This window comes from Heliconius melpomene, chromosome 19 (assembly GCF_056956725.1).
Source record: "Heliconius melpomene rosina isolate 202511_hmr_F chromosome 19, ASM5695672v1, whole genome shotgun sequence".
In the NCBI taxonomy this organism is placed as follows: Eukaryota; Metazoa; Arthropoda; class Insecta; order Lepidoptera; family Nymphalidae; genus Heliconius; species Heliconius melpomene.
The window spans coordinates 4369819-4384159 of NC_140407.1; the positions used below are offsets into that span (position 1 = coordinate 4369819).

General features: G+C 32.9%; 2 protein-coding genes across 2 annotated transcripts; both read left to right on the forward strand.

Moving 5' to 3' along the window:
* The first annotated feature begins 92 nt into the window (after positions 1–92).
* Positions 93–1715, forward strand: LOC146528422 (uncharacterized). Its single transcript, XM_085202822.1, has 2 exons — positions 93–97; positions 1046–1715. The coding sequence occupies exons 1-2, from the start codon at positions 93–95 to the stop codon at positions 1713–1715; spliced, it is 675 nt and encodes a 224-aa protein (XP_085058948.1).
* A 1314-nt stretch (positions 1716–3029) lies between these two features.
* On the forward strand, positions 3030–14322 carry LOC146528423 (facilitated trehalose transporter Tret1-like). The gene is made up of 8 exons (XM_085203270.1): positions 3030–3187; positions 6527–6682; positions 7649–7847; positions 9777–9967; positions 10222–10480; positions 12377–12506; positions 13185–13296; positions 13794–14322. Exons 1-8 carry the CDS (start codon positions 3145–3147, stop codon positions 14060–14062), a joined length of 1359 nt encoding a protein of 452 aa, XP_085059396.1. The 5' UTR covers positions 3030–3144; the 3' UTR covers positions 14063–14322.
* The last annotated feature ends 19 nt before the right edge of the window (positions 14323–14341 follow it).

Consider the following 14341-nt stretch of genomic DNA (forward strand, 5'->3'; position numbering starts at 1 on the left):
GACATAATTGTACCTGCTGATTTACACACGAGTATTTACCTCAAACATTTTAAACACAAATACTCTAGATTTTTATAGGATGGATTATTAACATGGGGTAACAAAAAAAACCAACCTACAAATTTAAAAATAAAAAAAAAGTATAAGTATGCCTTATCGCTTAAAGCGAAGATGCCTGGAAGAGGCAATCTTTAAATATTGAATTGCATAAGTGTGGATACCACACATAATATAATAGCTTATAGCCTTCTTCGTTAAATGTCTATCCAATGGAGACAAAGTAAAAAAAAACAATTCGAATCCTTAGTTCCCGAGATTAACGCGTTCAACGAAACAAACATTCTGCCTTATAAAATAATAACTTTAGATTTTCGACAGGTGCGATAAGTATATTAAACTTAGAGTTAAAATAGCCTATTCAATTTTACATTTGTACAGTGTTTTTACGTCTATATTTTCATTTCAAATTATTAGGCCTTACGCAACAACAATTGTTCTAGGTCACGATTACCAAAGCTATTGTTTCGATGATACTGAATAATTACTTTGCTTAAGAACATAACAAGACTGACTTAAAAATTTTACATAATATATTAATTAAAAAACCTTTTTAAAAATCAGATTTATAGATATCTTTTGGTGTATTTATTTTATTTGTGTAAAAATTTGAAATTCGTCCTGTTTTTACAACGGCCATTTTGGATTGGACAATAATTATATGTAATTTCATTGTCATCAGAGCTGAAAAATAAAAATATAAATTTAAATAAATATTTCATTAACGTTATATAATATTTAAATGAAATAAAAATTTTGCCCAATCGTCAACGATTTTTTATTATTATGCTTATAGAAGGGAAGGCATATGAAACCAAATGTTAAGGCTCTCCTCATTCTCCACTTTCTGCGCAATATTCGAGACATTCTGGCCAGGCCACTCCTGGCCTCTCTCCTTATTTAATTACGATTTCTTTTGTAAGAATTGGTAACTGATAAAGAACGAAGCTAGCAATAATTTCGTAATGTAAGCCTGGCTTGGGGACAGGCAGATCGAGCGGAGAGTTGAGCCCTTCGGATTGCAGCACCCAGCAGAGAGAACAGCCCTCAAATTCCTCAGCCTGGAGGACCGAGAGCAGGTGGATAGGCACAACTGCCAAGCAGTGCGAATGTTTACAGACGGGAGTAAGTTTGAAGAGCGAGTTGGGGCGGCCATATCCGTATGGAATGGCGACGCGGAAACTAGGGCCTTCAAACTGAAACTTGCTTCGCACTGCTCGGTCTACCAGGCTGAGCTTCTGGCGCTGTGCAGGGCCACCGCCCTAATGCTGGAAAATCCGGCCAGCTCCTTTGGCCTATACACCGACTCGAGATCATCACTCGAGTCGGTGATAGGCCAAAGGTCCCTCCACCCACTAGTAGTGCAAATTAGGGACAACCTGAGGCGTTGTCGCACCCAAAATAAGCACGTGTGCTTGTTTTGGGTGAAGGCACACGCAGGACTGGAGGGGAACGAGCGCGCGGACGAGCTGGCCAAGCTAGCGACCAAACTGAAGAAAAGGCCAGACTACGACGCGTGTCCGATCTCATTCGCCAAACGACTTCTTCGTCAGAAGTCGATTGGCGAATGGAATCGGAGATACCAGTCTGGCCAAACGGCCTCGGGTACAAAAATGTTCTTCCCAGATGTGGCTGGCGCTTACGGGACCACCAGGTAGATACGGTACTGACTCAAATATTGACCGGCCACGGTGGGTTCTCCCAGTACTTACATAGATTTAAGTGCAAGGAGAGCCCATCGTGCATCTGTGAGCCGGGCACCGCAGAGAGCGTGACTCACATTCTATGCGAGTGTCCGGTCTACAGTAATGAGAGGGCCCAACTCGAGATCCGGACCGGGAAAAGAGTGGCAGCCGAAAACTTGAAAACATTGATAAGGGACAAAGAGACCCATGAGGCATTCGTGGGTTTCTGTAAGAGCGTGGGCAGCAAAGTAATAAAAAGGAACAAATAAATTAAAAGTCAGAAAATCTTAAAGCTTAATTCATTATTGGCCTAGTGCCACTTTTCAAAATTTAAACCAGTTCAATATATATAATTGCAAAATAAAGTCTCTGATTAAGTCAGAGGGACGAGAATTAAAAAAAAAAAAAAAAAAAAAAAAAATTCGTAATACGACGTAGTTGCCTAGCAAATTCATTGAAAACTTTAGAAAATGTGCATATGATTATGTTAATACCTAGTTAATAATATTACATCGAGAAAATGTAGTAAAAAAGAATTAATTAATATTTATTTATTCTAATCATCTACCGATATAATTATAGTCATTTATTAAGACGATTTAAATATTTTACAAGCTTCACGTATTCTATATAGAAGGGGAGGCAGAGGGAACCTAATGTGAACATAGTTTTAACCCCTGCCAGACACACCCCCAAATCTTAATAAGTTATAAGTGCCTTAATAAGAGCAAACACCGGTGGTATTCACTTCGGAAAATTAAAATTAATGATTCTTTCTTTCTTGTTCTTTCTTTTTTCTATTTATTAGGGTACTTGTAATTTATTTGGGTTTAGAATGAATAAAATTTTACAACACTAAAAACACGCGCAACGTGAACAAAAACTTGTAAATGATCATGCTTCACTATAATATTATCAACAATTTTTTCAGTCCCATCAAACCATGCGCAAGAATCGAACTTGTGGCCACAAAAATTTTATTAATCATATCTCAATTAACAAAATCTCAAGTAACGAACCTAATCTACAAATAAATAGCAATTTTGCAATATAACTATTATTTTCTCTAAACAAATATTTTTTTTGTCGAATATGTATAACTTAAGGTTTGCTATAATCAGCACATTTTAATTGTGTTATTAATAGATATTAAAATTTGCACTTTATATTCGCTTTAAATAAAGAAAGAACTGCATATGTTAAACAACCTCAAAACCGGTAGAAATATCATTCTTTTTACTTACGATTACTTGTAAAATTGTTAGTATTAAATAAAACTAACTAGAGTGTAGAAGGTGGATTCGACAAGTAAAATTTGCTTGGATTTTTTTTAAGTTAAGTCGACTTAGTAGTTTTTTTTTTATATTTATTACTGAACAATTTTAAGTGCAATTTGTTTGACATGAATAAATACATTAGAACTCAAATTCTTATAGTTGCGTGTGGTGAGTATTATTTTTTATTCATTTTTTTTTAAATATAGGTTTAATTTTTTAAAGTAGTAATTTTTTTATACAGTATACACTTTTACTTATTTTATAGGATATTTGAGTAACTATTTGTATTTAAATATAAAAATTATAGGTACGCTAGAACGAGGCATAGCAAGACTTTAAATTATTTCGTTTGTGATTATCTATATATATAAAAGGACTTGTCCTCACTGACTGAGGTAAGACGTACGCACAGCCGTAACCGCTGTGCGTAGAAACGTGAAATTTGGACAGATGTTTATTTTCGTAATCTGGACATCCACTAAGAAGGGATTTTGAAAAATTTTAACCTTAAAGGGGTGAAATAGGGGATGAAAGTTTGCATGGAAAAAAAATTAAATCGGCACCGATTTTTATAAAAATTGAAATTTAGATTTATAAAAGTATTTAATTGAACACGTGTTTCATCGTTTTCTAGAATTCACCCCCTAAGGGTGCAAATAAGGGGTTGAAAGTTTGTATGGAAAAATCTTTAAGCAGCCACCGATTTTAATAAACTTTTAAATTTAGACTTAAAATATTTCATTGAACACATGTTTCGTGGTTTATTAGAATTCACCCCTAAATAAGCAAGCGAAGCTGCGCGCGTCCGCTAGTAAAATATATTATCTTTCTTTTTTTTTGCAAGCCGACTGTCCTCTCCCTTTTTATTGCAAATATAAAAAAGGATTAATAATAAAGAAGGATATTACTATTATTTTATATTTAAGAATACTACAATTTATGTAGTGTATTACAAAAAAATATATTTTTAAAATGTATATTGGTAATTTTTTAGGTTTACGCTGGATTCTGCACATAGTAGGGTAGGCAGAGGGAACCGAGAAACCTAATGTTTATCTTTTACCTAATTTATCAAGTGGTCAATTAAATTTTATTCTTTCTTAGTCATTACGTTTAGATAATTATAATAGTAATTAATTTTATAAATGAATAATCAGAGCACTTTGAAAAAAGTATTTTTCTTTGTGGAAAGTGTGGAATAACACTTTAAAAATTGTTCAAAAATACTTCTCCAACACTGTTTATGCTTCATATCAATGAAGTGTTGCAATTTAGCTGTCAACAGCACGGGCGATGAGTTTTATATTGGACAGGCTAATAACTTTCGAGCTGAGGACGAAGAGTGGAGAGTACAACTTGAGTCTGTTACGGAGTGCTAGGAGCAGGTCTCTGTCAACCAGGATTGGAATAGACGTAATTTGGTCCTTATACTGTATGTAGACACAAATTTGGTAGTGTATCGCTAAATTTGGACTCATTCCTCTCCCTAATAGTACAAGTATTGGGATTCTTGGAGGACTCATTCCAGTCTTGGATTTTTTCACGTATTAAATGAGGTCTAGTCAGCCAATTTGGCGTTGCTATTCAATCTGGATCCGATCTGCATATTGTACAGGGTGATGCAGTATTTCATATTAGGATATAGATTACTGTTTTTTAAGGCTTTTTATTATACCTTGATATGGAATACTATACACACTTATGGTCAGGGGCAGTATCAGTTATATCCACTTGAATCCGTTTAACAGCGGGTATAAAATAATAAATATTTACTTGTAAATAATTGATTTTAAAAAAAGTCCCTATGAGTTTTTGCGTCGGTTCTTTACAGGTCTGAGGCCTTAACTTTAGTGAACTAGTGGAAAATTATTTGATGTCCACAAAATAAGGCATATAATTTCTTATTTAGGATAAAATATTTGTGTTTGACTTTGAATATTACTGTCACTCAAGTAATAGATCAGGTACAAGATACTGGTAATTCAAAGTGCGTCGTTGAGTTCTGCTACTCAATACACAATATCCCGAATTCCTACAGAAATCTGAAAACGAAGTGATTAGATTCTCTCTGTCTATCCCTCTTTAGGGGGGTATAGCATCAAAATAAAAAAATATCTAGTTTTTAACTTCCAGCAAAGGAGCTAAAAACGTAAACTTTTACTTTGTTTTACATTTTCATATGTATTTTAAAAAGTATAATATAATACACTTCACCAAATATTATTAAATATAATAGTTCAATAACAATTCATACGTATACGATACATACCTACCATAGTGAACAAATACAGTACATATAAACTGCTGACGGTATTTCATAATAACTATGTCATAATGTAAAAAATATTTTCAATAGGAATAACATATATAAAAGGACTTGTTAAATATAAAATGATATGTGAGCGCAGTAAGATCTCTGGAACTACTAGTCGAATTTAACTTCGTGCTGTGTCCGCACACAGCATGGTAGGCAGAGGGAACCTAGTGTTGAATAAGACATTCCGTTCCCCATTTTTTGCCGAATTCTGGAGGCTTTGCATGTTGAGAGACAGAACTTCATAATATGCAATAATAATACGCAAAACAACTGAATATACAAAATATAATTATACAATTATAATAGGTTCATTAAAATTTTTCATTGCCAAATGTTATATAAGCGCGTTACATGTCAAATGCACAAAATATAAACTATGATGTAGATTATTTTATTATTTCACAATATCTAATTTATTTGCTTTGTATAAATAAATATTATAATTGTTTTATTTGTTTCATTGAGTGACAAATGAGTTTATTGTGAGACGAGTTTGGTCCCGTTCGTTCGCGTTTCGTTCCCATTAAGACATTTCCGTTTCAAGTTCTACCGTTGTCCTTTTTAATAAATAGTTTAAATAATATGGGAATGCTTGCGGAAAGACTATTTACTATTTATTATACAAAATTTGGTTGTTTTCTGAAATATTTCAGAAAATGTAAATACGTCTCTATTGTGCCAATTGATCGATAAATTGTAAAGTTAATTATAAGAATTTCTACGTAGCTTAATAAGTACATATCGCTTAATTGGGGAATCCTTAGTTCGTGTAAGGTGTGATTAATACTTTAAAATATAAAATAAGTTATACGACACTAATTCTATAACTAGGAATTGCCCGAAAAAGAAATATTAAGAAAACTACATGTCACCTATTTAAAAATTATTTAAAATAAGTGGCGATAATTTGTGTTTTTATGGAAAGATAGCAGTAGGTTCCCATTTCTTCAGAGATAATTTATTTCTATTAAAAACATAAACTTTTCCTTAGTCTAGTAAAATAAAGCATCAAGCATGTAATGGTTAATGCTAAAAGGTAGAAAATAAGGAGTAGGGTGAAGGGACCATATCCCCATATATTACTAAAATTTTTAAATCTTATTAATATTGTGAATTTTATTTTTTTATAATCGAAACAACAGAAAACGCGATTCTTCTATATTAATAACAAAAAATATTTTTCTTTTCAGTCAATATAGGACAATTCATAGATGGCTACAGCGTGGGATGGTCGGCGCCGATTATACCAAAACTTCAAGATCCAAAAGAAACTCCTTTACCCAACGTTATAACAGATTTAGAAGCTTCTTGGATAGGATCCTTATTGTACGTCGGAGCTATTGTAGGTAAGTTCATTGAAAATCTAGTGAAAGAACCCTCTGTTCTCTTCTTCTCATTAATATAGAGATAGATATACAACCGAGAGTGATGGAACTATACGTCGCGTGTTGTCTGATTAAGTTAGGTGAACGAAATGGTTTTTAAAATTTTCATGAGTAGGTAGGAAATAGAAAGAAACTGATCGTTGTACATGAAAAATATAATAGAAAATATTTTTTAGGGACTTTCAACAGACATTAAATATGTAAATGTATACATATTTAATAGCAAAAAGTGAAAATGACTAATCTAATTTTTAAACGGATTAGATAAAAATAAAAGGCATATGTTGCTATTAAAACATTTTTAAGGTTCTTTACATTTCATATATATTTGAAGGTGGGTTGAAATGTTTATTTACATATAAATACTCTATTACCATATTGATATGAAAAAGTGATGGAAATACAAATTAGACCCATGTCTGTTTTGTTCAAATTCATGCCATTTTCTTTCATTAAACATGTAATTATAACAAACAATATGTTATACATAAATAAGTAAATAAAAAAATATGTTAATATTTTCATAATGTTACTGTGTTGTGATAAATATTATATTATCAATTTTATTTTATTAAGTCCTTTATTCTCAGTAAAAGATTTTTTTCGTTGTAATTTTTAACTTTAAGCTTTCCCACGGAAGAGTAGGTAGAGGGAACCTGGGAACCTAGTGTTAATTCTGTTCTCTTCTGTATGTCGAATTTTTGAATCAATGCTTGTTGAGGAATTCAACGCCGCGATTTGCAAGCAACGAAATTTCAAATATTTGATTCCCCCAGATGGGAACCAAGCTCACAACCATCGTGCTTACAGTCACACACTTGTGCCAACCAGCCAACCCTGCGCCAGCACGATCTCAAACCCTCTATTTTCGTTAAACAAACCAATTCTAGTTTCCAAGGTATAATTCAATAATTTATCTTGTTTCAGGGCCATACATCCCAAGCTACCTGTCAAATATAATTGGTAGGAAGCCATGTTTGTTCCTCGGAGGTTTCTTGAATCTGATCGCAATAATACTCATAGTGCTCACCAGCAACGTAGCGATGGTGTTCGCGGTTAGAATAATAAGTGGTTTGGGAATGGGCATGGTCACAGTCAGCAACCTCGTGTATGTTGGGGAAATTTCGTAAGTATATGTGTTTGGAGTTTGCGGGAAAGTTCTGTTTTTTTTTGTTATTTATAGGTATCTGATGCAGAGGGAACCTAGTGTTCGGACACTCCGGCTCAAGTTTTGACTAATTCTCAAGACATTGCGTGTGCGCAAGGCAATTGCGGAACTCAACGTCGCGCTTTTGCCTTGCTACCAGAGCTATGAAAATATTAATAAATAATTATTCATTCCCTCGAGTGGGTATCGAAACTACTACCCTTGCGTTACAATCCCACGCTTGAACTACTACGCCACGACGGCCACTAATTCTATTTTTAAATGGGAATGACACTTTAAAAATGGTGTATATGTGTGTATTGTATAATTTTTGCTTATTATTACTTATTAAAATAAAATTAATTTTGTAATAAATTAGTAAATTGTAAATTAAATTTTATTCATTGTATTCGTTAAACATGGTTGGTTACACTACGCTAGATGCTTTACGCCTGTAGAATATTGGATACCTTTTTAATCTTCTCAGATCATGTGTGAAATATTTTTTATGCCTATTTCCAAGTAATTGAATGGGACATTTGTATACATATGAATGTAAGGGATTGATTGGTTTTCAGTTATAGCATAAAAAAAAATTGCTTCGCGTTTTTTCTCATATTGCAGGCAGATGGAACCTATTGTTAAAATACTTCGTTCTCTGCTATCCACACTTTTTCAATATATTATTTAAGGTAATGATTATATAATAAATCGAGACTGCCAGAACGTACGTCGCCTCGAATAACGAACCCACAAATGTCGTGTTAATATTCAGATGCTGAGCTGTTGTGTCATTACAGTCTTATTTTTATTATATATTTATAATTAAGTGTATAAAAAAGAAAAAATATACTCTTCTGTTAAGAAAATTTATTCCTTTTATCTGATTGAAGACGCACTAGTTACTAGTATAAGCATTAAAAAATAGGAAGTGACGAGGCACTATTTCCTACTTAATAGTAAAAATAAATTATCGCTTTCGTTTAGGCGATATGTTATAATACATTATTGCATCGTTACAGCACTTAATATAATCAAAATTTAAATGAATACCGTTATCACAAATTTATTACTTCATTAAATAGATAATGTAAGTACTTATATAATACTTATATATTTTATGTATTTTAAATTTAAAAAAAACATATATATAAACGTAAATGATATAAAATTTAAAAGTAGAGCACAGTGTCTGAATTAAGGGCGATGGTTGCTGGGTCGATTTCCACCCATTAGAATGATTGATTTTCAATTCATTGCATTGGTAACTAGACACAGAAGCTGTGTTTCGTTCTGTCATTCAACACAAAATACCACCAGTCTACCCTATTATTTATACAGCGTGGGGTTAAAAAATCAAAACTTAACAAATTATTTATGGCACAAGTTACATGAGTAATAATAAAAAAAATTGAGACGGCACGTATTGTGCGGCGGTTCCTCTCTCTGGAGCCCTAGCCACCGATGGCTTGGACCCTTGTCCCGCCCTCGGAAGAGTGGTTTTTTTTATATTTTTAAATGTATCTTTTTTTTATAATAATTTATATTTAAAAATGTAAAATTGATTCGCTAATTTAATAAAAGTATATGCTGTTAAAAAGATTAAAATATTATTTTAAATATTTTTAAGGTAAATCTACTTTTTTTTTATTGAAAAAAGCATATTGAGCAGCAGAACTCGTCTTCTTACTAGTATAAATCAAAATAATTTCTTCCCCCGAGTAGAATTTGAACGTAGAACAATCACTGAGAATCATAGATTTATTATGAATTATATTTTAAAAGTGCAATTATTAAGTTTATTGCTGGATCTTCTTTACATAATTGCTTTCCGAATCGGGCAGATATTTTTATGTAATTTAAATAAATAAATATTATAATTTAGATTTTCATTTCATATATTTCCAGTTCAACAAATATTCGAGGAATTCTTCTTACATCTACTTCCATCGTGGGTATTTCCGGTACCCTAGCAGCGTATGCGGTGGGCTCTACAGTGTCTTACGCTTCAACAGGCTACGTGGTTTTGGTTATAAATATTGTACACGTTATTGGTATCATTTTCATACCGGAGTCACCTGTGTACTATGCGATAAAAGGTATGTTATTTATTATTTATTGATAATATATGGATTTTTTTGTATACAGAGTGTTTTATTTTTTGTCGTTGCACAGTATGTGTTACAGAATCCTAATTTAGATAAAGTTGAGTTTCCTTTCAATTCGGGGGAATGGTTATGCTCATAAAATATTTTCGTTTCTTCGATTTATTAAGATCTAGCTTTAAAAAAATAGTTTTAATTCTGAATTCCTGAGATTTAAATAAATGTAAATTATAATGTTATTTCTTCAGGTAAAGAAACAGAAGCAAAAAACACATTACGCTCATTAGGGCGTGTGAAAGACCTGGAAAATATCTTCGAATCTGTCAGAGGAACTACTCCTGACGAAGGCCACAGCTGGAAAGCCTGGATTAAAATATTCACAGTCAAGGCTAATAGAAATTCGCTTTTTATAACTCTAAGTTTGTGTACATTACAACAGCTGAGTGGAGTAGCTGCTGTTTTGTTTTTCGCTACCACAATATTTCAAAGTGCTGGGTCCTCTATAAGGTGAATTAATTTTGAAATATCATGGATTTAGTGGCGAGTTGAGGCCCTATATCACGCTGTATCCTGCACACAGCAGGGTAGGCAGAGGGAACCTAATGTTAAGACATTCCGTTCCCCACTTTCTACTGAATTCTGGAGGCATTGCATGTTGATTGGCAAAACTCAAAGCCGCGCTTTGCCTCGACACCAGAGAGAAGAAATAGAAATGTAAACGTTAATAAATATTTCACTTCCTCGAGTGGGGATCGAACCCATGTGTGCGGGATAAGGCGTGAAGCTGATTTAATTTAATATTTTATTTTAAAAGTTCAAGAAACAAAACAATTTTTTTCTTTATAATTTTAGGCTTAGATTAAGTTTTTAAGATGAACCACACTTATTTACGCTATAAAAATATTTTTAGGTAGTACCATTCAAATCTTTAGGAAAAAAAAAACAGCTTAAAAGATCATTTTCCAGCAAAATCTAATTATGTTAGCTTTCCTTACTTAATCTTTTCTTAAATAAAATCTTTTTTATATAGCGCTATGGTTAACTGCTAAGTGGTTTAAAGAAAATCTTATTCTGAGTGCGAATAAACGGAGATCTCGGAGAGCTAAGTGATAAGAAGAGGATTAATTTCACAAAACCGTTTACGTAGCCGTTGGGGTACTGTAAACCCGATGGTTTAGGTTCGATTTCCATTCGGGGAATTAAATATTTACATAATGTTTTATTTAGTCGCTCTGGTAACAAGACAAAGCGCGGGATTGAATTCCACTACTCCATACATAATATTTCAAGAATTCGACGGAAAGTTAAGAATAGAAGTGTCTTAATGGGAACGGGGTATATTAACACTAGGTTCCCAGGTTCTCTCTGCCTATCCTCTGCTACGTGCTGGATACACTTCACGCCGGATCACTAGAACCGGTAATAAATATAATTCTCTATTGAGTGGGGTTCGAACTCACAACCCTCGAGTTTACGGCATGCACGAGCATGCTGGTGCTCCTGTGTAACTATGGCTTCAATAATATTAAAAATATTTTTATTTTTTTTAATAAAATCTAAAGGTGTGAATAAATATCGTTTTTATTTCCGTACGCCTTGTCTAAGTAGAACAAGCGTAATTATGTATCATAGCGTTGTCTAATGTTAAATAATTAAAAGAATAGCTTCATGTTAATTAATTCGTTAAGATACCTATTACTAAACAAGTTTAAAATACTTCATGGATTTTTCCACTATAAAACACGCGTGACGTGCTTTTTTATTTAAAATGCAATCATTTTAATTCATTATTTCGTATTAATTAAAGTAAAGTAGTAGATTATACTTAAATGTAATGTTATTTTATTTATAGATTAGTAAAATGGTGCTTGAACTTAAAGGCAACGGTTGCTATTCGATCGATCCCTATTTGGAAGAGTGACTCCAGAATATTTCCTAACAAAAAAATAGGCATAAAAAAATAAAACCAACCAACCAAAAATATCAGTTCGAAACTAAAGTCAAGGACCACCCCAAACCCCCATCAAAAATGTCTATAGATACGTCAATGGTCCTAACTAAAACAAAATCAGTTTATAAAAATCAGTTTCACTCTTTTACATTCATTTACATTTTTTTATAAAATTTTCACCGTATAAGGAAAGTTACATATATTTTTTGTCTTTATGTTTGTACTGTGTAAGTCAATATGATTTAATAAATGATAATCTATTGATAGAAATTTATTGTAATTCTAGAAAGTCATACCTTAATAGACAAAACGTCTGTCTGTCTATCTGTTGGCTTGTTGGTCTGTCAAGACTTTTATTTTAATTTAATTTGTCACCATTTTTTGGGCGCTTCTTAATAATCTACGAATACTTTAAAATTTTATATGTATAATTTTTTTTCTGTTTATTTCAGACCAGATCTAGCAACTATAATAATAGGCGCGACGAGGTTGATAGCCAGTCTGGTCGCGCCGTTTGTTGTTGAGAGAGCAGGAAGACGGATATTACTGCTGGTGTCCACAGCATTCTGTGCTGTAAGCTTGGTGAGATAATATAACATTCATATAAATTTTTGGCAAACATCTATATATATACTTGATTAAAAATAAGTGAACGCGGAAGTGAATAAGCACTAGATGGGCGAAATTGATAACCATTGAATTGATTTAACTAATCCGACAGGTTGTGGGTTCGATCCCCACACGAATAAATGAAATATTTAATATTTTCATCTTCTCGCCCTGGTTCTTTTGGTTCTGAGGCAAGCAGCGTTAAGTTCCGCCACTACACGCAATGTATTTGTAATTGGGCGGAAAGTGGGGAACGGAACTGTTTTAATGGGAACGGAGTGATTTTATATTATGTTCTCAGGGTCCCCCAGGCATGAAGCTATAAAGAAACCCAGGAAGTGCTAGTTAATTGAAACATAGGGTACTTCCCGTTAACTTACAATTATGTTATTTGGCAAAGTATGAGAAGTTACAATACAAAGAAAGGAATACAAAGAAAAAAACACTATATCTTATAATTGCAATTGTAAATATCATATGAAAGTGAAATGGGGGGATAACTTCATTTTCTCAACTTTTGTAAGTTGTAGGCACTTATCGTGGACCTACAATCATTAAATTAGTACGGATCCTTTGCTGGGCTATTTCAACTCGCACTTGACCGATTATTTTTTAATAGTTACTTTATTTATCTAATTATTTTACTTTCAGGCGATCCTTGGAACATATTTTTACTTATGTAGAATTCTCAGCCCAGTCGTGGGTGATATAGGCTGGCTGCCTCTACTCGCACTTATCATGTATTTCTTTTCTTATGAAGTTGGTAGGTATTATATTTTTTTTTTTTTTAAGAATAAACATCTCAATATTTGGAAATTGGTTTTATTAGTAAGTTGTAGTTTAGTTGCCAAAGCAATTGGAAGCTTTACAAGATGGGTAATCCCAACCGTTCCGCTACTTTAAAATTTATATGTTTTCATGCTTTTCCTGCATATAGCAGTCTGGGTTAATAGTAATGAAATGGTGTATTAACATTAGGTTCCCAGGAACCCTCGGCCTATTTGCTATGTGCGGGGTATAGCGTGAAGTTAAAAAGAGCAAGCAATAAAAGACAGACCGGTCTCCGGTTTCCCTTCAATTTTAAGGACGCGATTTTATTAATTTCCCCCTAATAAACAAATTGTCCGGTTTCTTACACAAAATAAGTTGCGGTTGCCATCGCTAAGTTCACAAAGCCCAGTCTATTCCCATGGTAAAGGCAAAATAATCCTTATTTTGCAAAATACTTTAAACTAAGAGAATATGTTATTTTCTTTTCAGGTTTCGGCACAATGCCCAGTGCCTTAGTAGGTGAAATGTTTCGCGGCAACGCGAGGAGTACAGGTTCAGCGGTTGCCATGACAACCGCTTGGCTGATCGGCTTCGGGGTTGCCACCAGTTTCGGCACCATGGTCAAAGTTCTTGGTGGAGATGTGACTTTTTGGATGTTTTCCGTGTCTTGTATAGTAGCTTTCTTATTTACTTTCAAATTTGTACCGGAAACTAAAGGGAAAAATCTGAATGAAATTCAAGAGATTTTGAGTAGATAGTTTATTTATTTCATTGTTTTGTAAGGTCTGATATAATAACATTTAGTCATATTATTTATATATAAAAATATGGTAAGCTTTCTAAGCGTTTGATCTTATAATAATTTAGAACAATATTAAAGTATTTTTTTTTACTTTAAACTAAATTTATTATTAAGACATAAGTATACACTAAATTATATAATTATTATACGTATTATCTATTCAAACTTTTTCCGCCGAATTCTGGAGGGATTATGTGATGACTTAATAAAAAAATGTTATTTAAATAAACATTTC